Source organism: Phoca vitulina, unplaced genomic scaffold, assembly GCF_004348235.1.
Source record: "Phoca vitulina isolate PV1807 unplaced genomic scaffold, GSC_HSeal_1.0 scaffold143, whole genome shotgun sequence".
Classification (NCBI taxonomy): domain Eukaryota; kingdom Metazoa; phylum Chordata; class Mammalia; order Carnivora; family Phocidae; genus Phoca; species Phoca vitulina.
In genome coordinates, this window is record NW_022589846.1 from 174321 (window position 1) to 198385 (window position 24065).

At 40.4% G+C, this 24065-nt stretch overlaps 1 protein-coding gene across 5 annotated transcripts; it reads right to left on the reverse strand.

The window, feature by feature from the left end:
• Positions 1–246: 246 nt before the first annotated feature.
• ZNF322 (zinc finger protein 322) lies at positions 247–24065 on the reverse strand. Of its 5 annotated transcripts, XM_032399236.1 has the most exons (5): positions 23917–24065; positions 22814–22902; positions 8784–8858; positions 6026–6210; positions 247–4586 (listed from the first exon to the last, which is right to left on the reverse strand). In XM_032399236.1, the coding sequence occupies exon 5, from the start codon at positions 4402–4404 to the stop codon at positions 3196–3198; it is 1209 nt and encodes a 402-aa protein (XP_032255127.1). In that variant the 5' UTR covers positions 4405–4586; positions 6026–6210; positions 8784–8858; positions 22814–22902; positions 23917–24065; the 3' UTR covers positions 247–3195. The 5 variants fall into 5 exon arrangements, with proteins under 5 accessions (XP_032255127.1, XP_032255125.1, XP_032255126.1 ...); XM_032399234.1 differs by lacking the exon at positions 6026–6210; XM_032399235.1 differs by lacking the exons at positions 6026–6210; positions 23917–24065 and adding an exon at positions 23773–23908.

Here is a 24065-nt window from a genome sequence, read left to right on the forward strand (position 1 = left end):
GCATTAGCATCAAAAACTCCTGGAATTCTAGAGACCTTCTAAGGGCTACCACCTCTACTAGGCCTACGTGGGTGTCCTTTATTCTTTCGTTTTGTTTCATTGAGGTATAACTGACAAGACTGGAAGGCAAAGTGTACAGCTAATGGTTTATGTACGTACTGTGAAAGGGGTCCTGAATACCTGCTTCATTCTCACGCAAGTGCAGGGGAAATGTTGTTCGTAGTAGAGTGGAGACAAAAATGGGAGTTTTTCAGAATAAATGTTTATTTAAGAATTAAGGGAAAACAAAAACATTAAAGCATAGGAATACATTGACTGAATACAAGTGTCTCGTTTGGTCTGAAATCTTGAAAAAGTTACTCTAACTACTTACCTGAGGTAGATTTAGGTTGGCACTGTCTCAAGAGAACCTCCATCCATCCCAGAAGTTACCTCCTAGTTTTGGTTACAGGCTCCCAAGTGGTCCTCTCCAACCTCAGGTTATGCTCTATGAATAACACCAACACCTTTTTTCCCCACGGTTAAAAGCCCTCACACTCAGACCTGTCTCAGACCCCAACTGTTCTCCATTTGAGGGATGGTCCATCCTTAATTTACTTAAAAACTAGAGAGAATTACCAGTAAGATTAGTTGAAAGAAGGGGCAAGTCATTGCCCTGCCAACGATATAAACTCTGTCCCCTTCTCCAAGTTCTAATGACTAACAAGTAGCCATAAGGACTAACTTTCATCACCACCATGCCATACACCCAATACTATTTTAAGTATTACAACCGTCAAACATATACTTGTTATAGGCATGATCTGCACCAAAGAGAAACAAATACATCTTGTGTGTTTTATCACACTGGGCAACTTTTCATGGTATAAGAGCTATTTATGAAAATTACTAAAACACAACAGATCAAATAAACTTCCAGCATTTGTTTTCTAAAAAAAAAAAAAAGACCAAGAAAACCCCACCCTAGAACCAGATTCCTTATCATCACTAGAAGCTATATCCACTGACCCTACGATTATCAGGCTCATCAACCAGCCATTAGGACCAAGCTGAGAGCCACATACCAGGTCGCAGCTGGCCACCTCCGTAAGTCTGAATGCCAACACTCTCCAGAGTTCAGGGATTTGTTAAATAAACCAGAGAACCCAGAGTAGCAACAAAATATTTACTCACCAGTCTATAGTCCCAAATGCTGTAGGAATCTTAAGTACTTATATTAAGTGTCTTTTAATCTGAGGGAAGAAAAAAACCCTCAGAATTGTCCATTTATAATCCCTGGATTAATTATAGTATTTCTAGAGAATGTTAGAGATGATCGTTAATTATCCTGTTAAGTTGGAGGTAAGTGCTTATCCTTAAATCTCTGATGAAGCTGCCAACTACTCTTCCCTTCTAGCATTTTCCGAACCCTACATTCCAAGCCACACCGATACCTTATGTTGTGGTGACTGCAATCCTTTCCCTGGGAATAAAAAGTATTCTCTTTCCTTGGCAGAACTGAAATAAATGAAAGGCATATCATTATGGGGCTTGATTTGCTATGAACAGCAGGATAATGGAGTGAAAAGAACACCAGCTTTGGAGTCTGGGATACTCAAAATCACAAAGTTTTAGCTCCATTAATGATGCATCAAATAAGTGTTTTACTCTGTGCCCACTCAGGCTGAAACCTTTCTTTTGGTTTCCCTTTAATCGTTTGGCAAGGAGCTGAAGAGCATTTTATCAATGAAAGAGACGACTTAAAGTCATAAAAATACAAATGCTAGAGACATCATGCCATGACTATTATACTGAAATTTGCATTTGAGTTTAAAAGAAATAAATCTCTAAAGCTGAAATTTCAAAAGCCATTGATCATCTCAAAGATGTTTGAAGGAAAGGAAACTTTTGAGGGGAATGCCTTAATTCATGCTAAGTAAAAAAGCTGAGTATTCTCCCTCTTTATGAGGCTGGCCCTCCAAAGGGAGAACTTTTGGGAGAGTTTTGATCCAGGGGAACTACTCCCTAGCTGTTCAGTTCTTTTCACTATCAGCAAAAGGTTCCCAGGCTACTGTCAACACATTAGTCCCCATTCTAGCCAAGAATAAAAAAATCAACAGAGGCCAAGTCAACATAATCCTTTCCCCCACAGGGAACACATGCCACACCTTCTATCACAAGGTTACAGTCCTTTCCTTTATTGGATTTCCAAATTTTAAAAAGCGAAAAGTAAAGCAATCATTAAGTGGTTCAGATAAAAGAAAAGCATCTTTACCTGAGTTACCCATCAGGCCCACTGTGACCTGCTCTGGCTCCTCCCAGAACAAGCTTCCGGGTATCTAAACAACTGTTTACATACTGAGTCCATTAAAAGTCATCTCTACCGTATGGGTCAACTACTACCTATTATATGTACACAGTCCACAATTAGATCTCTCTGTGGCCAAAATTCCCCGGAGAGTACGTTCTTTGGGACCCAGGAAGGTAGGAGTTTCTAGCAAGGCTTTTTTCAGACTCAAGGGGGGTTTTTCACTAATGTGAGTTCCCTGGTGTACCATGAGAGCTGATCATTGACAGAAGTTTTTCTCACTCAGAGACTTTGTAAGGTCTTTCCTCAGATTGGGTTTCTTTGGTGCAAACCCAAGAAGGCTCTCCAACTCATGTTTTTGCCACATTCAAGACAAATATACACATTTTCACCAGTATGGCTTCTCTGAAGAGTAAGAAAGTCATAGTTCTGTTAGAAGCTTTTTACACACTTGCTGGGGTTTCTCCCCATTGTGGGCTTTCTGACGTCCAATGTGACGTGCATACTGTCTGAAGCTCTGTTCACTGAGGGCATTTAAAAAGTCCTCTGGTGTGAATTCTCTTGGGATGAGGAGGGGTGAGCACTGCTAGAAAGCTCTCTCACACTCACTGCACTTGTAAGGTTTCCTACCTGTAGGAATCCCCTTGTGGGTGATCAGATATGAGCGTGGACTAAAGGTTTTCCCCAAACTCAGGGCATTTGTAAGGTTTCTCATTGGAGTGACTGATAAAAGTGTTCTGTTAGGGTAGCTCTCTGGGCAAACCATTTTTCAACTTCCCACAGCTGCATTCTCTGGTCCCCACTGAAGTCTGAGCTCTGAGGAAAGTCTGAGATTTGCCTAGAGTTCTTTACTGAGTTCTCTGACATATAAATACATTTTTTTTATGGTATTGTAACTTCTTGTCGGATCAAGACATTTGTGAGGCTTCTGCTGCTTGGGGAGGACTGAGCTCAAGACCTTTCTCGCCCATATTACAGATATATGGTTTCTCACCGATGTGGATTGTCTGATGTTCAAGTAGGGCTGAGCTCTGGTGGAAGCTTTTATCACATACACTGTATTTATAATGCAGCTCCTCGGTCTGCGTTCTCATTTTCTGTTGGGCAACGAAGTCCATGCCCAGGAGGAAGCCGCTCTCGCATGTAGACCACTGATGTGGTTTCTCTTCCATGTGAATTCTTTGATGCACAATGAGGTCTGAGCTACAGCTGAAACTTTTCTCATATTCAAGGCATTTAAAAGTGTGAGTGTGAGTTGCCTGATGCCTGATTAGGTTGGCACTCCGAGTAAAACTTCTCATGCATTCCAAGCACTTATACGGCTTCTCCCCTGTATGGACTCTCTGGTGTACAATAAGGTCGGATTTCTGGCCAAAGCATTTCTCACAGGCACCACACTTATAGGGCTTCTCCCCAGTATGAACTCTTTTATGAACAATGAAGGCAGAACGGTGTCGGTAACTTTTCTCACACTTATTACATTTGTAGGGCCTTTCACCAGTATGAGTTCTCTGGTGGCTAATAAGATCTGATTTCCCACTAAAAGCTTTTTCACACTCCAGACACTTAAATGGTTTCTCACCTGTGTGAGTTCTTCGGTGCCTTATGAGGTTTGTGCTTCGACTGAAGCATTTATCACACTCACTACACAGATACGGTTTCTCGCCTGTATGGCTTCGCTGGTGGACAAGCAGATCAGAGCTCTGACCGAAATTCTTGCCGCAAATATCGCATGTATAGAATTTTTTACCTGCATGTGTTCTCTGGTGTCCCGAAAGGGCCAGGTGGTGCCAAAAGCTCTTCTCACATTTGCTACATTTATAAGGTTTCTCGTAATTGTGGATCCTCTGGTGTGAAATAAGATCTGAGCTTTGGATGAAGGTTTTCTCACACATATCACATCTATAAGGTTTCTCCCCAGGATGGGATCTCTCACACATAATAAGAGCTAAGTTTTCACAGAAGTTTTGCTCACATTCAAGGCGCTGGTGTATCTGCTCATCTATCTGAGTAATCTCATGCACATGAATAAAAATCTTTTTACCCTTCTGAGGGCATACATGATAGATTTTCCTTTTCTGAGTTCTCTGATTATATCTCTCTTCCGAAGTGTACATTTTCTATGGCTCTCTCCTAGGGAGTTTTCCATTGGTCTTCTTGACCCATCATGTTCTTCATAGTCATTTTCTTGGTAAGAACTTGAAAGATACATCTGTCGTAGGCCTTTCAGTCATGAGCAGCTCGTCTCTACACGTTTCCAGCATCATATACACTAATTCCTTACTTGGTATTTCCAACCCTGTAAGACAAAGAAGAAATATTATTTATATTCCTGTAACTAAGAAAAGAATGCTCAAAGTTAAAATTACTGCAGGAAAGACAGAAATTCTCCATCAGAGTCCATAAGTGCTCTAGTTTTTACAGGGGTTGAAACCAGTTAGTTTTCCCCTTTTCTAATACAAAACTAGTCAGCAGGAAAAGATCAGGAAGAGTTCTTTTATGAGCCCAGGTGATCTCAAAACCAGGGTTCTTCCCCTTTCCCTGGCTTCAACTGAGTAATCAAGACAGGCCTCATAGTTGGTACGCTTGCTCAAGAGGAAAACAACCCCAAAAGGACTGAACATCTATGCAGTCCTCTCCATCGGAAGGTTTGGAAAGACATGGTAATGATCATGAGAATTCCCAAGGCTCTGGGAAAGAGAAGGGTTTCTGTGGCTCCATCATCCTAGCTGTGTGATGTTGGGCAAGTTATTTAACAACTCTTCCACACCTAGTTTGCTCCTCTGTAAAATGGGACTTAGAACAGAAATTATTCCACATTGTTGAATCGAACAATAAGTTAATCCCTCCGCATCTCGCGGTAATAAGCATTCCATGTTAGCTCTTATGCTATTATTACGATAAAGATTCTGCTTTGTTACGATCACATGAGCACAAACCCTCCTCAAAAAGAAAAGTCCTGACTGACTACAGATGAAAGCTTGGCTTCAAACCTGCTTTTATGCCAGGCTTTTCTTTATACAGTGAAGAGATGTGGAAGAATTTCTCTCCTGTTGGAGGCATGTGCAAGTATTAAAGCACCTGGAGTTGAGCATCTTAAGGAAATAAGTCCTTCTACAAAGGAAGATCACAATGACATAATTCTCCTTTCTAATGTAACTGAAAACGGCCCTTTGTTCAGGCTGCCAATGCTCCACTCCTCCCCGGTAAGAGATGCAGATCACCTTCAAATGAGTAAGAGATTAAAAAGGAGAGGGAGAGGAGAGAGATACGGAGGTCTTTCAACTGAGGACCTATTTTCCATGAAGCTACACCGGTAGGTGAATTAAAGATGTCATGGCCAACAGGAATATGGAAAGACAGATTAATGCTATACATTGGGTTGATTCAGGAGAGCAGCACAGGGGGTAGTGAACTGGTCATTTCATTTAGCAACCACTCACAATATACCAAAGAAACACATGAGAAACAAAAGGGGAAAAAACATCATCTTCTTTGTCCTTCACACTTACTCTTTTCAAAGATCATTTCCATGTTTGACCCTCGTCATACCTTCAAAGCCCGTCTCGGCATCTAAGGAGTAAAAGCTGATGACTGTGCTTCCTATTTTACTGAGAAAATTTAAGCAAACCAAAAAAACAACACAACACACATACTCAAAACAAAAACACAAAAAACCATTTCTCCGTGCTCCCACCCCATCAACCAGCTTCTTGCCAGTGTGGTCATGCACTCCACCTTTCCTTCCATCATTGTGGATGAGACTGCCTCCGCTCAGTCTAAGGACAACCCTTCCATCCGTGTACTGGATCCCATCCCTTTCCTCCACAAGGACATCACTCCAGCAATTCTATCCTCCCCGTCCTGCACCTGTTCTTTTCTTCTGGATCACACCAATCAGCAAACTGGCTGTTTCCGCTCCCCTAAAACAGAAGCACAACCAACATGAAAACTTCTCTTTACCACCTCACCCTCAAGCTATTATCCCACCTCTCTGTTCCTTTTTACAGGGGGCGCCTGGGTGGCTCAGTCATTAAGCATCTGCCTTCGGCTCAGGTCATGGTCCCAGGGTCCTGGGATCGAGCCCCACATCAGGCTCCCTGCTCTGTGGAAAGCCTGCTTCTCCCTCTTCCACTCGCCCTGCTTGTGTTCCTGCTCTCACAATCTTTCTCTGTCAAATAAATAAAACCTTAAAAAAAAAAAATCTATTCTCTGTTCCTTTTTACAGCAAAATTCCTCAAAAGAAATAAATGTGTTCATTGTCTCCAACTCTTGTCTTCCAAGGTTTCTGGAACATCCTCCAACCTAATATTCGTCCTCATCACTCTGCCAAAACTGCTCCTGTTGGAAACCCACAAGCCCCTAAGCAATCTGCCTCCTGGTTTCCACTCTGACTCCTCTCCTGGCTCTTCTACTGAGCACGTACCAGTCATCTTGGCCTCGCTGCTGCTTTTCAAACCAGCCAGGTCACCCCCACTTCAGGATCTTTGTACTTGCGGTCTCTCCTGGCTAAAGTGCTATCCCCTCTAGATTTTCAAGGCTCCCGCCCTCCCTTCCTCAAATCTTCGGCCATCCTACTTTACACGGTAACACACGTGTATCCCACCTGACCCGCACCTACAACCGTCCTGTCCTTTCCTGTTTTACTTTTCTCCATAGAATGTCAGCCCCTAAAGGACCAGGATTTTTGTTTACTTCATTTGCTGTTTCCCTAGCACCTGGCACACAGTAGGTGCTCAAAGCTAGACCGGATGTCCTTATTTGGCATCTGTGGACTCCTAAATAACCTATGAAAACTGTGAAATTTGATTACAAATGTTATTTGGTATGTGTACATTCTTCCAGGGACAGAGTCCACCGTTCATCAACTGTGATGTGCGGGCCCAGAGTCTGTGTGTACGTTAGAGGAAACAATGTGAGAGCAGACTGAACATCACCCTAGTAAGTGCGATGGACCAGAACTCAGAACAAAGCAGCTATACAAGCAGAATAAGCAACGGTCACCTGAATTCAGAGGAAACAATGAGGTGAAAGGATCCAGAAGATGGATGACTTTCTGTTTCATCAATTTTCTGATTGGTTTTCCAATTTCCATTCAGCAATTTGTAAACTCTCCATGTGCAAGGTACAGAGACAGTTGTTATAATAATAAAAAAAAGTTATTTATAAATATAAAAAGAAATACCAAGGCTCCAGATGTCAACTCAAACATGTTCTCATGTTTAGTTCTAGGGGATAAGAGAAAACTGAATGGGGTGGGAGTAGTTTCTTAAGTCAAGGCATAGACTGTCCACAGGAAATGTAATGTTAAAACCACTAAAGAGGGACAGAATGAGAGAAAAATGGGATGTATGGCTGAAAGAGTAAAGTTCACAGCTCTGAGAAGGGGAAGCAGGTGAGCAAAAAAAAGACACACGTTTATGTTAAATACAGTCGCTCTATATCCGTCTGTGTGATGTTGGGCCAGTTATTTAACAACCATAAAGACTGGTGTCTTCATAAGAAGAGATAAGGACACAGAGATCAGGGATGCGCATGCAGGGGGAAGACCATATGAGGACGGAGAAGATGGCCGTCTGCAAGCCAAGGAGAGATCTCTGAAGAAACCAGACCTGGCACTTTGATCTTGGACTTCTAGCCTCCAGAACCGTGAGGAAATAAATTTGCTGTTTAGAGCACTCAGCCTGTGGCATTTTATCATGGCAGTCCCAGCACCTCAGGCCAACCTCCAATCACCACCCTCCTTACACTCAAACCCTCAACCCCCAGCCAGTGAACTCCTGTTAAAACAAGCGAAGCGGTCCTTCTCTGCTCCATTCAGGGGCTCCCCTCCCCCGCCCTTCTGCCCCTGCCCTCCCCTCCTCAGTCCTCACGATGGCCCAAGAGGCCTCACAAGGGCTGCTGTCACCCCCACCACTGCTGCTCTACTCTGCTCTTCCCTGTTCTCTCCACATGGTGCGAGGCACCCGCAGTGGCCTTCCAGCTGTCCTCACCCACACATTCCCCTTAGGGCCTTTGCCCTTCCTTTCTTGGGTCTCCAGCTTTCTTCCTCCAGGGATGTGTACAGCTCTCTCTTAACTCCCTCAACTATTTCTTCAAAGGTCACTTCTCAAGGACGCCTCTCCGCACCACCGTATTTAGGACTGAGAACTGCCCCCCATGCCCCAGCGTTCCCTATCCCGCTTTTCTGCTTGGCTTTTCTCCACAGCATTTACCACCTTCTGATACACGGTGTAATTGGTTTGTTTATGGTCTAAAATATGGCAAGGATATTTACCTGTCTTGTGTGTCACTCTTTCTTTAGTACACAGAGCAGTGCCAGGCAGAGTCAGGGCTTACTAAGCATCTGCCGAGTGCACGAGTAAATCCTTACTGTAATTCTACTTGTGTCCCTATGGTGAAGGAAAAGGGCCGAATGCCAGAATTCACAGGAGCTACTCTGACGGGGCACAGTCTAGGAGAGAGAAGGCACACTTCTAGAGAAACTGGAGCTTACCTAGAAGCTAACTGGAAGGAAAGCAGCATTTACTTCCTGCTCCTGAGAATTTGATTTCTCAAGGAAGAGAGCGTTCTGTAAAACACAAGGATAAGAAAAGGATAAATAGTTATAAATGAGCAGACTTAGCACTGGATCATTTCACTCGAAGAACCTGAAAATGGGTAAACTAGGTTCCTTAAAAGAACAGTTGGGTTTTCTTATACAATCCCTTAAATTCAGTTCTGAGGAGGTTAATCATAGTCCTAAACCATCCCATATAACTCTACAGAAAGGGGCCAACAAAGAATCTGAAAACCATCCGCACAATCTACAGCTTCCTTGGGACTGTAACAACCTCGAAGGCAGGGCCCCAGCCCTAACTCTCAGCGGCAGATGGCGCATGCTCCGGGTCATCCTCCCTGCGGGAGCTCAGGGGGCCTTCACCTACAGGGCAGTCGGGACCACAAAAGCCTCTTGCGCTCTAACAAAACCACTACTTGACCATCGGCACCCTTCCTTCCCTGGAGGGCAGGCAATCATCACATTTCTGGTTATTCGAAATTTACCACGGCCTAAGGGGATTTCTATTTCAGCCAGAAACAACTCGGGAGGGGTCAATTAGGGGCATAAGAGAAGTTCGAGAGCTCAGACTTGACCACCGATTCCTTCCCTCAGCAGCTTTAACCTGCCTGTTCCAGGTGGCTGAGGCTTCAGTTCCCTCAAGAACCTTTCTGCTACTGAGGATCAGAAGCAAAAAAGGAACTGCTCAGCCCCCGACAACACATGGGGACATTTAGCTGAGGCTCTCTAGGACAGTCCCTCACAGCTGCCAGTAGAAAGAGGACATGTTTCACGGTTCTGGTTCCGGGTTCAGAGGGAGTAAACACAGGCCATTCTTGGTCTCCCTCACAATGCACTTATGACATCTGGACGGAACGTATGGGCCAGCTACTTGAGGACTCTGAAAAGTAAACAGCACGCAGGTCAAGGAAGACCAAAATTTAAAGCCCAACCCAACCAGCAGCGAGGGGACTCTGCGTTGCCGTCCTTCCCTTGAGTAACCCCCGGCCCGAACGCGATACAGCCTGAAACAAACAAGTCAGGGAAACCAGATCGTAATTCAACTGGGATTTTTCAGAGAACCTATGAGCTTCCATGACAATGATTTAAAACTGACTTCAATGGATAGAAAACGGACTTAAATATGGGTGAAGAAAGAACAAAATACCTCTGGAAGAACTACACAGGACATGGTAAGAAAACAGTTAGGAAGGGGGTAATGGTGTCTGCAGAAATCCCAATCTCCCAGCACATCCTTTAACAGCTGTAAGAACAAGAGAAAAGCACAACCCAAACCCACACCCTCACTAACCCCTGGCTTTCATACGCAAGCTCTGCAGGCGACCAATGAGAGCAGGAGCAACCTGAAGATGTGGGGTAGAGAGGAGGGCTCGTGGTGCACAAAATCAACCGAGTTTCCTGCCAGAAAGAGAAAACCCGTTCTAAGTACAAAAAAAAAAATTTAAAGTTCTGATCAGAACGGGATATTAGGAAGGGACTCACACACCAGACTTAGAGGCAGTCCTGGAGCCGCAATTCTTCAGGAAAGAGAGTAAAAAGGAAGGGAGAGGAACCCTTTGGACTGCACAGTGAAGGAGAAAAGGAGCAGAGAGAAATTTAAGGTCCTTCAAGATGAAGGGAAATTTTTTTTAGAAAAGAGGAAAATAAAAAAGGCACAATTCATGTCCTCACTATTTTCAAAGAAATGCCTTCTACTTAAAAAAATAAAAAAGATAAAAAATCCACAAAACTTGACCAAGTGTCACTGAATTAGCAGTCTTGTTAAACACATCATGTTCTAATAAAATAGACATAATCCAACTAAACACTGGAAGGAGAAGAGATAACAAACTGAAATAACCTCACTGGTCACTGCATTAATTGCAGACAGGGGTTAAGGGATACTACTAAAAACTGAAAAACCAGACAATTAAAGGCTAAATCAGAACATGGGACTAAGGCATTACAAAAGATCTATGTTCAAAGGTAGTCATGATAACAAAAATCAAACATTCTAAAAAAGTTTTTAATGAAAGAGCAATGAAAACACAACAAGTAGCTGAAAAAAACAGGACAAATATAAATAACATGATTGTGCTGAGATGAAACATATCAATCATATCAATACATGAGAATGAGTTTGGCTCACCTATTCAAATTTTTTTACCATGGCTCACAAAACAAGACCCAACTATATGCTAAATACAAGAGACACTTAAAACAAAGATTCAGAAAGGCTCAAACTAAAGGGACAGAAAAAGTAATACAGGCAAATAGAAACAGTAAAAGAAAGCCTTATATTCAAGATATCATGAAGAGGAAAATTCAGGCTGAAAAACATTAAACATGATAAAGGACACTTTTTAATGTTGAAAGCCCTAATCATAATATAGCTTGTAATAGTTATGATTTTGAACCAAATCATACAGCAGTCACCCTTACAAAGCAAAAACTACAATAGATAACAAGAAATATAGCAAAAACATTAATAATAAGACAACATACCACTATCAGTAGAAAGACATACAAAGTAGAACAAAAAAAGTAATGATGCAGAAAATCTAGAGAATCTAATTAGTAAGTTTTATGATAGCTACTGAAACTTAACCCTAATAATAGGAAGTAAACTTTGTTCTCAAGCACACATGAATCAGTCACAGAATTCTGTCTTATATTAGGTCATAGAGACAGCATCAGTAAGTTCCATAAAAAGACACGAAACTAAAAATTTATTGAAATACCAAATTTAAAAAACCCCACCCAAATGGGGAAAATAACACAACTCTTCAGCAAATGGGGAGATGAAACAAAATTTCTAAATATTGATAATTAAAACTATTACAGATTACAATCTATGGATAAATTTAAAGCATTGATCAAGGAATATTCATAGTCTTTTTTTTTTTTAATTTTTTTTAAAGATTTTATTTATGTATTTGACAGAGAGAGAGAGAGAACAAGTAGGCAGAGAGGCAGGCAGAGGCAGAGGGAGAAGCAGGCTCCCCGCTGAGCAGGGAGCCCGATGTGGGGCTTGATCCCAGGACCCTGGGATCATGACCTGAGCCGAAGGCAGACGCTTAATGACTGAGCCACCCAGGCGCCCCGGAATATTCATAGTCTTAAATACTTTCATGTCAATATAACGAATTAAATGAAACCAGTGAACTAAAGAGAAAAACAACCTAATTATAAATCAAAATCCTACTTATTTGGAAAAACTTAAAGAAATGATACACTACTAGCTAACTTAGTGAAGAAAAAGAGAAAGTCCATATTTATAAAAAAGGAAAAGATAAAGAATAAATAAAACAAAAAGCCCCACATACACATAACAGATCACTTTGCAGACTTCTACACAAATAAATGTGATAACCTATGAGGCAGACTGTGTTTTTTACCAAACTCACCCCTATCCAAGACAGAAAGTTTTAAAACACCAATATGCACAGAATAAACACAAAGTTGTTAAGGAATCAGCCCACAAAAAAGCACTGGATCTAGATCATTTCATAAGGGTATTCTAACAAACTTACAAAGACCAAATAAACTCAATGCTTCAAAAATGTTTTCCAGGGGCGCCTGGGTGGCTCAGTCGTTAAGTGTCTGCCTTCAGCTCAGGTCATGATCCCAGGGTCCTGGGATCGAGCCCCGCATCGGGCTCCCTGCTCGGCGGGAAGCCTGCTTCTCCCTCTCCCACTCCCCCTGCTTGTGCTCTCTCTCTCGCTGTGTCTCTCTCTGTCAGATAAATAAATAAAATCTTAAAAAAAAAAAAAATGTTTTCCAGAGCACTAAAAATGAAGAAAAACTTCTAGTCTTTTGTGAAAATAGTTTAACACTGACAACTGAACCTGATGAAGAATATAAAAATGTTTATAGCCCAGTATTAGTGTGAAAAATACTAATAAAAATCTAAAACCACATAAAGTAAAGTACCATGACAAAGTAGGAGTTATTCAGGGAACACAAGATTTATTCAATATTAGGAAATCCATTAATATAATATCACATATTAACAGGCCTATAGAGAAAAATCATGATTATCTTCATAGATGCTGAAGGAACTCACAACAGAATCAACATCCAGTCCTGATGAAAATACTCAAGAAAGTAGGAATTAATGAATACTTCCTTTTAAATGATAAAATATACATTCTTTAGTCTAACAGCCAGTACCTAAGTGAGAAAAACTAGTCATTTCCGATAAGATCAGGAACAAGTCAAGAATGACCCCTATCTCTTCTGTTATTAAACTCTGAACTGGAAGTATTAGCCAGTGCAATTAGAAAATAAAAATCAATTAGCGGTATACGAATAGAAAAGAAATCAAATTATATGTTTGGAGACAGAACGGTATAATTAGAAAACCCTAGAGAGAATCAACATTAAAAGTGACTCAAAGGAATTCAGTAAGGCAGCAGGATATAAAACTCACACATAGAAATGAATAGCCCTTTTCTGTACAAAAATAACAACCAACTAGAGTATAGATAGAGAATACTCCTTGTACAACAAAAAAATATGAAATACTTAAAGATAAATTAAACAATAATTATGTAAATTACATACATAATTATGTAAAATGAAGAAGAGGAAAACTTTCAGACACTACTGAAAGACCCAAAAGTAGACCCGAACAAATGGAAAGACATCTTTTGTTCTTGGATAGAATGATTCAATATAATGAAGATGTTAGTTCCTCCTAAAAAGATTTATGGATTGGGCGCCTGGGTGGCTCAGTGGTTAAGCGACTGCCTTCGGCTCAGGTCATGATCCTGGAGTCCCTGGATCGAGTCCCGCATCGGGCTCCCTGCTTGGCAGGGAGCTTGCTTCTCCCTCTGACCCTCCCCCCTCTCATGTGCTTGCTCTCTCTCATTCTCTCTGTCTCAAATAAATAAATCTTTAAAAAAAAATAAAAAAAATAAAAAGATTTATGGATTAATACAATTGCAACAAAAATAATAAACTTCTTCATGGAACTAGACCAAAGGTGCACAAATTATGGCCCACAGGTCAATTCTGGCCTGCAGCTTGTTTTTATAAAGTTTTACTGAAACAAGGTAATATTTATTCATGAATGTACTGCTCACGGCTTCTTTCTCATATGGCAGAGTTAAATAGTTGAACAGAGACCATCTGTCCCCCAAAGCCTAAAGTATATACTTTCTGACCCTTTACAGAAAAATCAACAATGCTTGAGCTATAGTTATTACTCAAATTCACTTGGAAAAACCAACATGCAAGAAAAGCCAGGAAACAATGAAAAGAAAGATTGGCGGGTGACTAATAAACCTGTAAGATATTAAAATATGCTATAAAGCCTCTAATATTAAAAAAATATGGTTCTGGCACACGAATACATAAAAAGATAAGTGGAATAGAAATCCAGAAACAGATACAAACATATACAGAAATTTAGTATACAATAAGAGTGATGTCTCAAATCACCAGGGAAAAAAATGAACTTTTTAATAAATGATGTTAGAACATCAGGACAGTCACATGAAAAGTGATACAATTGGATCTATACCGCACACCATATACTAAAAGCAATTCCACATCAATCAAAGAGCTGAATTTACAAACTGAAACCATATGGTACTGAATATATAGGTAATATCAGTCTACAGAAAGGTTTTTTGGCTTATGACACAAAATTGGCCATTTGACTAAAATAAAAACATTTTGTGTGTAAAAAGAAAAGAACAAAGTCAAAACTCAATGGACAGAGAAAAATTTGTAACATATATTTGAGATAAATAATCTATTATATAAAGATCTCTTAAAGATTGAGAGAAAACACCAAAAACCTGAGAAAAATAGGCAAAAGGCAACACACAAAAAGATAAAAAAATGTTCCTTAAACATATGAAACGAAGTTCAATCTCACCCATATTTAGAGAAATTCAAATTTAAAGTACATGAAATAACTAGGAAGAGAGGAACTTCATCAACTTGATAAAGAATACAAGAAAACTACAGCAAATATTATACTTAATGGTGAGAAACTAGAAGCTTTCTAGCTAAGATGAGGAACAAGGTCAGGAGTTCCTTCCTACCACTCCTTCTCAACATCATATTGGAAGTCTTAGATAATACCATAAGAGGAGGAAATAAAAATTACACAGAATGGGAGAAAAAAATAAACTGTCTTTGCTTACAGATCACATGATTGTCAGTGTAGAAAATATAAAAGTATCAACAACAACAACAAAAATGGAACTAATTAAGCAGTTACAGCAAGCATGCAGCAGGATACAAGGTTAATATATAAAAGGCAATCACTTTCTTCCATACCAGCAATAAAGGATTGGAATTTCAAGTTAAAAACACAATACCATTAGCACGTCTGCAAAATGAAAATGAAATACTTACATATAAATCTAGCAAGATCTACATGAAGAAAACAAAAAAACTGATGAAAAAATAAAAAAGAATTAAATAAATGAACAGATAGTCCGTGTTCACGGACAGGAAGACTCTATATTGTCAAGATGACAATTCTTCCTATCTTGGATCTATTGACTGAACTCAATTCCAATCAAAACCCCAGCAGGTTATTTTATTGATATTAAGACACTGACTCTAAAGTTTATATGGAGAGCAAAGGACCCAGAATAGCCAGCACAATATTGAAAGAGAACAAAACTGGGAGGACTGACACTACTCAACTTCAAGACTTACTACAATGCTACTGTAACCCAGTGCGGTGTTGGTAAAAGAATAAACAGATCGGTGGAAAAGAGTCCAGAAACAGACTCACATAAATACAGTCACCTGATCTTTGACAAAGGGGCAAAGGCAATACCATGCAGAAAGACAGTCTTTTCAACAAATGGTATTGGAACAACTGGATAGCCACATGCAAAAATATGAAATAGACGAAGACTTTATACCTTTCACAAAAATTAACTCAATATAGATCATAGACTTAAATATAAAACACAAAACTATAAAACTCCTAGAAGATAACATGGGGGAAAATAAAGACAATGATGACTTCTTAGATTTAATACCAAAGGAAGGCATGATCTATAAAAGAAGTAACAATCTGGGTTTTATTAAAATTAAAAACTTCTATTTTGCAAAAGACACAAGACTGGGAGAAAATATTTGCAAAAGACATCTGATAAAGGACTGTTACCCAAAATATACAATATATTTATATACTCTTAAAACACAAGGAACAACCTGATTAAAAAATGGCAAAAGACCTAAACAGACACCTCACCAAAGAAGATATACAGATGGAAAATAAGCATATGAAAAGATGCTCAACACTGTATGTCATTAAGGAATTGATAGTTAAAACAATGAGCTACTACTATAAATTACAATGACCAAAATCCTACAAGCCCTGAGTCGGGCTCCCAGCTCAGCAGGGAGTCTGCTTTTTCCTCTCCCTCTGCCTACCCCACCCCCCATTTGTGTGCAAGCTCTCTCTCAAAAAAAAAAAAAAAAAAAAAACCAAACAAACCAAAAAACATAACGACCAAAATCCAATACACTGACAATACTAAATTCTAATAAGGATATGAAGCAATGGGAATGCTTATCCATTGCTGGTGGGAATGCAAAATGGTACAGCCACATTGGAAAGCAGTTTGGTGGTTTCTCACAAAACCATATAATCCCGCAACTGTGGTCCTTGGTACTTACCCAAAGGAGCTGAAAATGTATATCCACACAAAAACCTGCACAAGGATGTTTATAGCAGCTCTATTCATAATTGCCAGAACTTGAAAGCAACTAACATGTCCTTCAGTCCATGAAAGGATAAATAAACTGGGCTACATCCAGGCAGTGCAGTCCTGCTCAGTGCTGCTGAAATGGAAGTGTGCTATCTAGTCATGGAAAGACATGGAGAAACTTTATATGCATATTGCTAAGTAAAAGAAACCAGTCTGAAAAGGCCACAAACTGTCCAATTCCAAGTACATGACATTCTAGAAGAGGCAACTACATCATCAGTGAAAAAGATCAGTGGTTGTCAGGGGTTGGTGGGGGGGGGGAGGATGAATAAATGAAGCACAGAGGATTTTCAGGGCAGTGAAACTCCCCTGTATGACACTATAAATGGTGATAGATGTCATTATACATTTGTCAAACCCCACAGAATGTACAACACAAAGAATGAACACTAAAGAAAACCACGGCCTTTGGCTGGCAATGATATCTCAATGCAGATTCACCGCCTGTAATAAATGTACCACTCTGGGCCAAGATGTTGACAGCTGGGGAGGCTGGGGTGGGCAGGTGGGGGGTGGCAGAGGACATATAGCAACAATATGTACTCTCTACTCAATTTTGCTGTGAACCTAAAAGTACTCTAAAAAAAGTCTATGATAAAAAAATGAAATAACTGAAAAGGGCATGTGAAATACCATTTCTCACCAATCAAGTTGGCATACGTTGAAAAGTACGACAACACATTTTGTTGTCAAAACTGTGGGGAAACAGACACTCTCATATGTTGCTAGAAGGAAAGCCAATTGGTACAAGTCTCTGGAGGGGAATTTGACAACATCTAATATAACTAGATATGCATTTACATCTAACTCAGAATCCCATTTCTAGAAATTGATTCTGAAGATACACCTCCAACGACATAAAAATATACAAGTATAAAGTTATTCACTGTAGCAATGTTTATAATTTGAAAATATTTAAAACTTAAAGGCCCATATATAAGGTGGTTGAACAAATTTGGTATATGCACATATAATGGAGTACTATGAAGCTGTAAAAGAATGAAGAAAACCTTCATGAATTGATGTGGAGTGATTTTCAGGACATACCGTAAAATTTTAAAAACAATGGTATAAAAAAGTATGCTATATTTTGTTCAAGAATGAAGTAGAAATAAAAAACTACACATGTATCTGTGGGAGCCTGGGTGGCATGACTCTTGGTTTTGGCTCAGGTCATGATCTCAGGGTCATGGGACTGAGCCTCGTATCGGGCTTCGTGCCGAGTGTGGACTCTGCTTGGGGTTCTCTCTCTCCTTCTGCCCCCTCCCCCCCCACTAGTGCTCTCTCTCTCTAAAATAAATCAATAGATAAAATCTTTAAAAAACAAACACACATTTATACATGTATCTATTCATTTGGCCAAAAAGAAATTTGGAAAAGGTAAAAGAAATTAATGAATGTGGTTATCATCACAAGGTAGGTGAAATGCGATTAAAAGGACAGGAAAATGGAACTGGTGTAAATAGGTGGAGGGAGGGAGAGTCACCCATCTAGGACTATACATTTTTATAACACACACAACATTTTTACTTTTAGAACTGTTACATTTCACATATTCAGTAAATAAATAGACAAGATACTAGAGAGAAATGTTAAAATGTAATACAAACAAAAACAAATGAGTCTGTGTTTCAAATGAGTAACACAACACCCAGAAGGGAAAAAAATAACTCAAATAGTACTTTAATACAGTATTAGGACTATACAAACTCAAGCTAAAGATAAAAAGAACTATAAACAATTACTGAATTCTCATTAGTAGGGTTTTTTCCTCCCCATGGTGGTAAAGATACACTACTTAATGCATACCCTAGGACTGAACAAATAAGTAAATATACTATGGGTAAAATGGCACACAGACTCCTCACTGTCAGAGAAGGGAGTTATAAATAGAGAAAACGGAAAGGCAAGAATGAACTCTGTAACTGGAATAAGAAGTATCAGTATGAGGCCAAGGTTTTACACTATACACAGAAAAAATAGAAATGCGTGTATGTGTCAAAGTGTGTGTTTATTCTACTTTATTTTTCTAGTAATGTCTGCTGAAGGGTCATAAAAAGAATGAAATCCTAGTAGTAATGAGCATAACACACACTCAGGTCTTGGTTTCTAAACGCCATTCTCCATTGAAAGCTATCAGGGCTCCCAGGAGAAATGGCTGATTCCAGGGTTTAGAAAGTACAAGATGAACCCAGAACATCTTGTGCCAGAGGATAAGGAAGTGCTCAAAAAGTGGTGACAATGTGCCATAAGGACCCAGAAGCCAGGCCAAAGGGGCTGCTATGGTACAAATCTGGAACAAACAGAACATCAAGATAAATAGTAACTGTAGTAAGTAACACAATAAGAATCCATGAATCCATACAGATTAAAAAAAAAGTGAATAAAGATGGAGAAAGGAGTTTTTCTTTTTTTTTTTTTAAAGATTTTATTTATTTATTTGACAGAAAGAGAGACAGCACGAGAGGGAACACAAGCAGGGGTAGTGGGAGAGGGAGAAGCAGGCTTCCCGCCGAGCCCGGAGCCTGATGCGGGGCTCGATCCCAGAACCCTGGGACCATGACCTGAGCTGAAGGCGGATGCTTAATGACTGAGCCACCCAGGCGCCCCGGGAGTTTTTAAAAAAGCCAAGGGGCGCCTGGGTGGCTCAGTCCTTGAGCATCTGCCTTCGGCTCAGGTCATGGTCCCAGGGTCCTGGGATCGGGCCCCACATCAGCTCCGGGCTCAGCGGGAAGCCTGCTTCTCCCTCCCCCACTCCCCCTGCTTGTGTTCCCTCTCTAACTGTGTCTCTCTTTGCAAAAAAAAAAAAAAAAATTTTAAAAAAAAAAAAAGCCAACAATTAAATGTAGAAGAAATGATGGAATTTTAAAAATCACCATGTCCAATCAAAAGAAGAGTGTTTAATTGTTTCAGGTAAAAATCCAGTGGGTGAAAAGTTTATGAGATCAGGATATTTACACAATCTGAAAATATCTCCCTACTAGATATTTAATAATTACAGAAACAAGAAGAGTAACTTCACAGTACAGAAACCTGGAAGTCACCACCTTAACCAAGTGATCAAAGTTACCATTACTAGTAACATGATGTCCAATGTGCCAAATAGAATGTAAAGAACAGAACATCACCTCTGTGCTATCTTGCCGAAAATGTATAACCTGAACCTAATTATGAGGAAGCATCAGGCAAACCTAAATTGAGGGAAATTCTACTAAATACATGGCCTAACCTCTTAAAGAAAAAAAAAAAGTCAATGGGGAGCCTGGGTGGCTTAGTCAGTTAAGTGTCTGTCTTCGGCTCAGGTCATGGTCCCACATGGGCTCCCTGCTCAGTGGGGAGTCTGCTTCTCTTTCCCTCTGCCCCTCCCCGCTTGTGCCCTCTCTCTAATAAATACAATCTCAAAAAAAAAAAAAAGTCAAGGTTGTGAAAGACAAAGTCTGAGGATATATATTTCACGATAAAGAAGACAAGACATTTAAATGAAATGGGGAATGATGGATTGATCTTGGCTGACAAAAACCGGTTTTTTCCTTTTCCTGAAAAGGACACTAGTGTAAGAACTGGCTCAATTTGAATAAGATAATAGTATTATGAGTGTTAATTTCCTGACTTTGATAGCTATAACGGTAAGAGAAGAGCCTTGTTTTTAGGAAATAAACTGTTTGTATTTTAAGGCAGGCATTCTTAACTGGGGTTCTAGGAAAGAATGAAGCCCTACAGAAAATGATTTGAGTAACTATTTTTTCAGTTCTTCCAAGAATGGCATGTAGCTAGGAGCACCATACATGCATAGGAGAGAAGTTAATTCATTACATACCTTAGGACTTTAGGGCTTAATTCTCTTAAGACTTCAGGGCTTAGCATGTCATAAGACTTTGAGGGCTTAATACTCTCATAGTTTGAGAAGAATCATTATGTCTATAACCTACTCTCAAAAGGTTCAGAGAAAAATGTGTATATGTATGTGTATACAGAGACACACAGAATCATAAAGCGAATATAGTAAAATGTTAACATTTAGGACCATGGGCAAAGGGCATATGAATATTCTTTGTACTGTTTTGTAACTTTTTCATAAGTGTAAAATTATTTCAAAATTAAAAGATATTTTAGTTTGTTTTTTAAAGAACATGGTAGCTAAGAGTCGATACATTATACTAATTAAAACTGAATGTTCAAGTTCTAGAATCAGATTTTGGTTCAAATTCCCACGGTCCTCTGCAGCTGCAAGAACTTGGGTCTATTACTTAACTTCCTTCAGCTTCAATTTCTCCTTTGATAAAACAGCTAAGATACTCTTACATGCCTCATGGAGCTGCCACGAGAACTTAGATGTCACCACCAAAGGACTCAGCGCTCAGTGCCTGTGTCTCAACAGATACTCAATAAATGACAGGTTCTATTATTTTCTGAATTCCATCTTCACACACACAAAAACCCTATTTATCAAGTCCATCCTCTGCACCTGCCTCTTTTGTAAAGCCTTGTTCAAAATCCATATAAAATAATTATCTAAATCATAAACAATAAAATAACTCAGCCAGTTAATGATGAATATGGATTATACAAAAACTAGAAACAGATTTATGGAGAAATACTAGGATGAAAAGGAAAAATTCAGAATCACAACTAAGTAAAGATATGCAGGCATATAGACAAATAGCTAATATAAAATGGTAGGTTTATGGAAGCTCTGTCTTTTAAAATGTGTATTATTGTTCAGGTCAAAAGGAGAGCAGAGTGGAAATAAAGGATTCTGAGCTTGGTCATAGCCTGGCAAATGAAATCAGAGTATTCCCTAAAGTTACCAGCCCAGGGTATCATATTTGCCCTAAGGAGCCAATAAATTGTGGGGCACCAAGAAGAAAAAAAAAATTTAAAAATAAGGAAATCATTTTCTTATTCTTATCTAAGTCTTTTAGATGTCAGCACCTAGAAAATAAAATACAGTCTGGTTGTCAAACTTAAAGTAGACCATGACACTTCCCTAGTTCAAGATATTATAACTGTTTCCTATCAGACTCAGAATAAAACCCAGTTCTCACTGTTCCTTATAATGTGGCACCTCCACCTATCTTTAGCCTCACAAGCCACCTCAGAACCTTTGCACTTGTTCCTTCTGCCTGGAATGTTCTTCCCGCCAGGTAGCTTGCTTCTTTATTTGATCCAGGTCTCTGCCTGAAAATTAATTCCTCAAAAGGAGGCACACCTTGACTACTTTATATAAAATAACTCTGTCCTCTTATCCTGTTTTATTTCTCTTCATAGCACTTCTCATCCTCCAACTTTGTAGTATATATTTTATATCCGTTAATTTGTTTCTCTCTCCTACTAGAATATAACTTCCATTAGGGTTAGGACTTAGTCTTTTGTTCACTGCAATATCCCTAGACTCTAGAATACATTTGTTGCATGAATGAAAAATATGAATAAATACCACAGCAAAATAAAGGACCACCATAATCCTTAGAACCCCCATAGCAATGCAACAAGCTCGGCGAGTAGCCCTGGCTGGTCCACCAGGGGACCCTTCTCCAAGAGGTTTCTCTTACCTCACCCTAGGAAAAGACTGGTTCTCTCTTCCATGGCTAGGGTCAGAGTGTGCAGAATAAGCAGGCATGCAATAAAAGTCCAAGCAGAAAAGCTGAGTATAGAACTTCAAAGCTCAAGATTATTCTTACAGTTAAAGGGTGTATGGGACAAGCAAAGTCGATAAAGCATTAATCTAAAAAACAGATAATGCTTACTGGATCAAGCCCGAGGTAAGGGATTACCTCATTTACCTTTCATTGATTGCATGGACTGCCTCATTTAATCTTCCCAAGAACTGTGTAAGATAGGTATTAATACCAATATTTGCACTAACAGAAAACCTGATGCTTAGGGCAATTAAATAATTACCCAAGAACTCATAGCTAGTAAGTAGCACAGCCACAATTTAAACTTCAATTTTCTAACTACAGAGCCTAAGCAGTGAGCATTCTGCCTTTTTTTGGGCTGCAAATCAATCAAGAAGCAATTATTATAAGCCTATTGTGAATATGTATGTTGGAAAGGAGTAGAAAATACACTCAAATAGGATCCAGTTTTATCACTCTGCTATCTCAAGAGCTAAGAAAGTATCAATCCCTTTTTCATATTATCTTCCCCAATCCTTCTTGTCCTCCCCAAGTACTCCCCCACCCCATCGTCTCCAAAATCCATTTATACAGAAACATAACAGCCTGGTATGCTACTCACCATAACAATGAAGACTCAAGACTGTCTTCCTTTTGGCTTCAAAAGGTCTCTAGTCCATAAGTATGCGTAACACTCAATTCTTCCCTCTCCTAGAGAAAAATCAATAATGTTGAAATTTATAATTTTTTCTGAAATTTTTATTTTTTCTGGAGCTGGACATCTAAATACCGGTCCCATTTACTCCCCAGTCTGGTCGTCATCCTTCAACCACATCTTACCTCTTCCCACATTTGCTTACTTTCTGTTTCTCCTGCAAGAAAGAGCTGCCACTGGGAGCCATCACTTCCTTCCCAACCCGCACTAGCCGAAACATTAAGAATCCTTCTGGATAATGACTCACTTTAACTTCTTAGGAAAGCCCTGAGTCCTGTTTTACTTGTTTAGATTTTTCTTTCTGCTGATTGTTTTTTGTTTGCATTATCTCAACTTCTAAGGTCAAGGACCCATTCTTCTACCATATACACCCAAGACGTAGTTGGTAAGTGCATACAGTACAATGTGACATATAACGCAGTTTTGTAAACCACAGTTATGAAATGGTTAAACAATCTTCTGTACACAGCTTTGAGTACAACATAACTAATCTCTGTCTTAAAGACGGTGGTGGTTGGGGGGGGGGGCTTCATTCAATGTCCTTGGGTTTTTCCCCAATATGAGAGATACAGATCGCTTAGAAAAGTGCCTGGTAATGTTTACTATTATCCTCTCCAAGAACAGCCGGACTGAGCTGCTCTTCTTTCAACTTTTCATTGACCGCCTCTCGGTCCGCCGTCGGGGGGGTCCCGGACCCCGCTCGGCGGCGAGCGGCAGGGGCTGCCGTGACCCTGCGCGGGCCGGGGGGCCGGGGGGCCGGGGACCGGGGAGGGCGTGTGGGGGGGTTGGTTCTGGTCCCGCCGCGCCCCTCCCCCGACCCCGGGCCCCGCGGCCGCGCCCCTCCCAGGCCCCGCGGGCCCGCTTACCCGGGCGGCCGCCGGCACCGCCCCTCCGCCTGGGACCGCACTTCCGGTTAGTCTCCGGACACTCGGGTTTGGGTTTCCCGGCGGCCGCAGGCTTCGCGGCGGTGGACCTCAGGGCCCACCTTCGGGAGAAGAAGGAAAGCAAACCTGGGAGGCCGACGAGAGCCAGGAGCAGCTCCCTTTGCGCGGCTCGGGAGGGGAGTTGGGGCCAGGCCACCCAGGGAGCGCTTGAAGGGCCGACAAGGCCGGCTACGCGAGCCCTTTCAGCCAGGCTGGGAAGCGGCCGGCGCAGCCCC

Excerpts from the sequence above, each read along its gene's own strand:
- ZNF322 (XM_032399237.1), bottom strand. The coding sequence starts at position 4,404 with ATGTACACTTCGGAAGAGAGATATAATCAGAGAACTCAGAAAAGGAAA.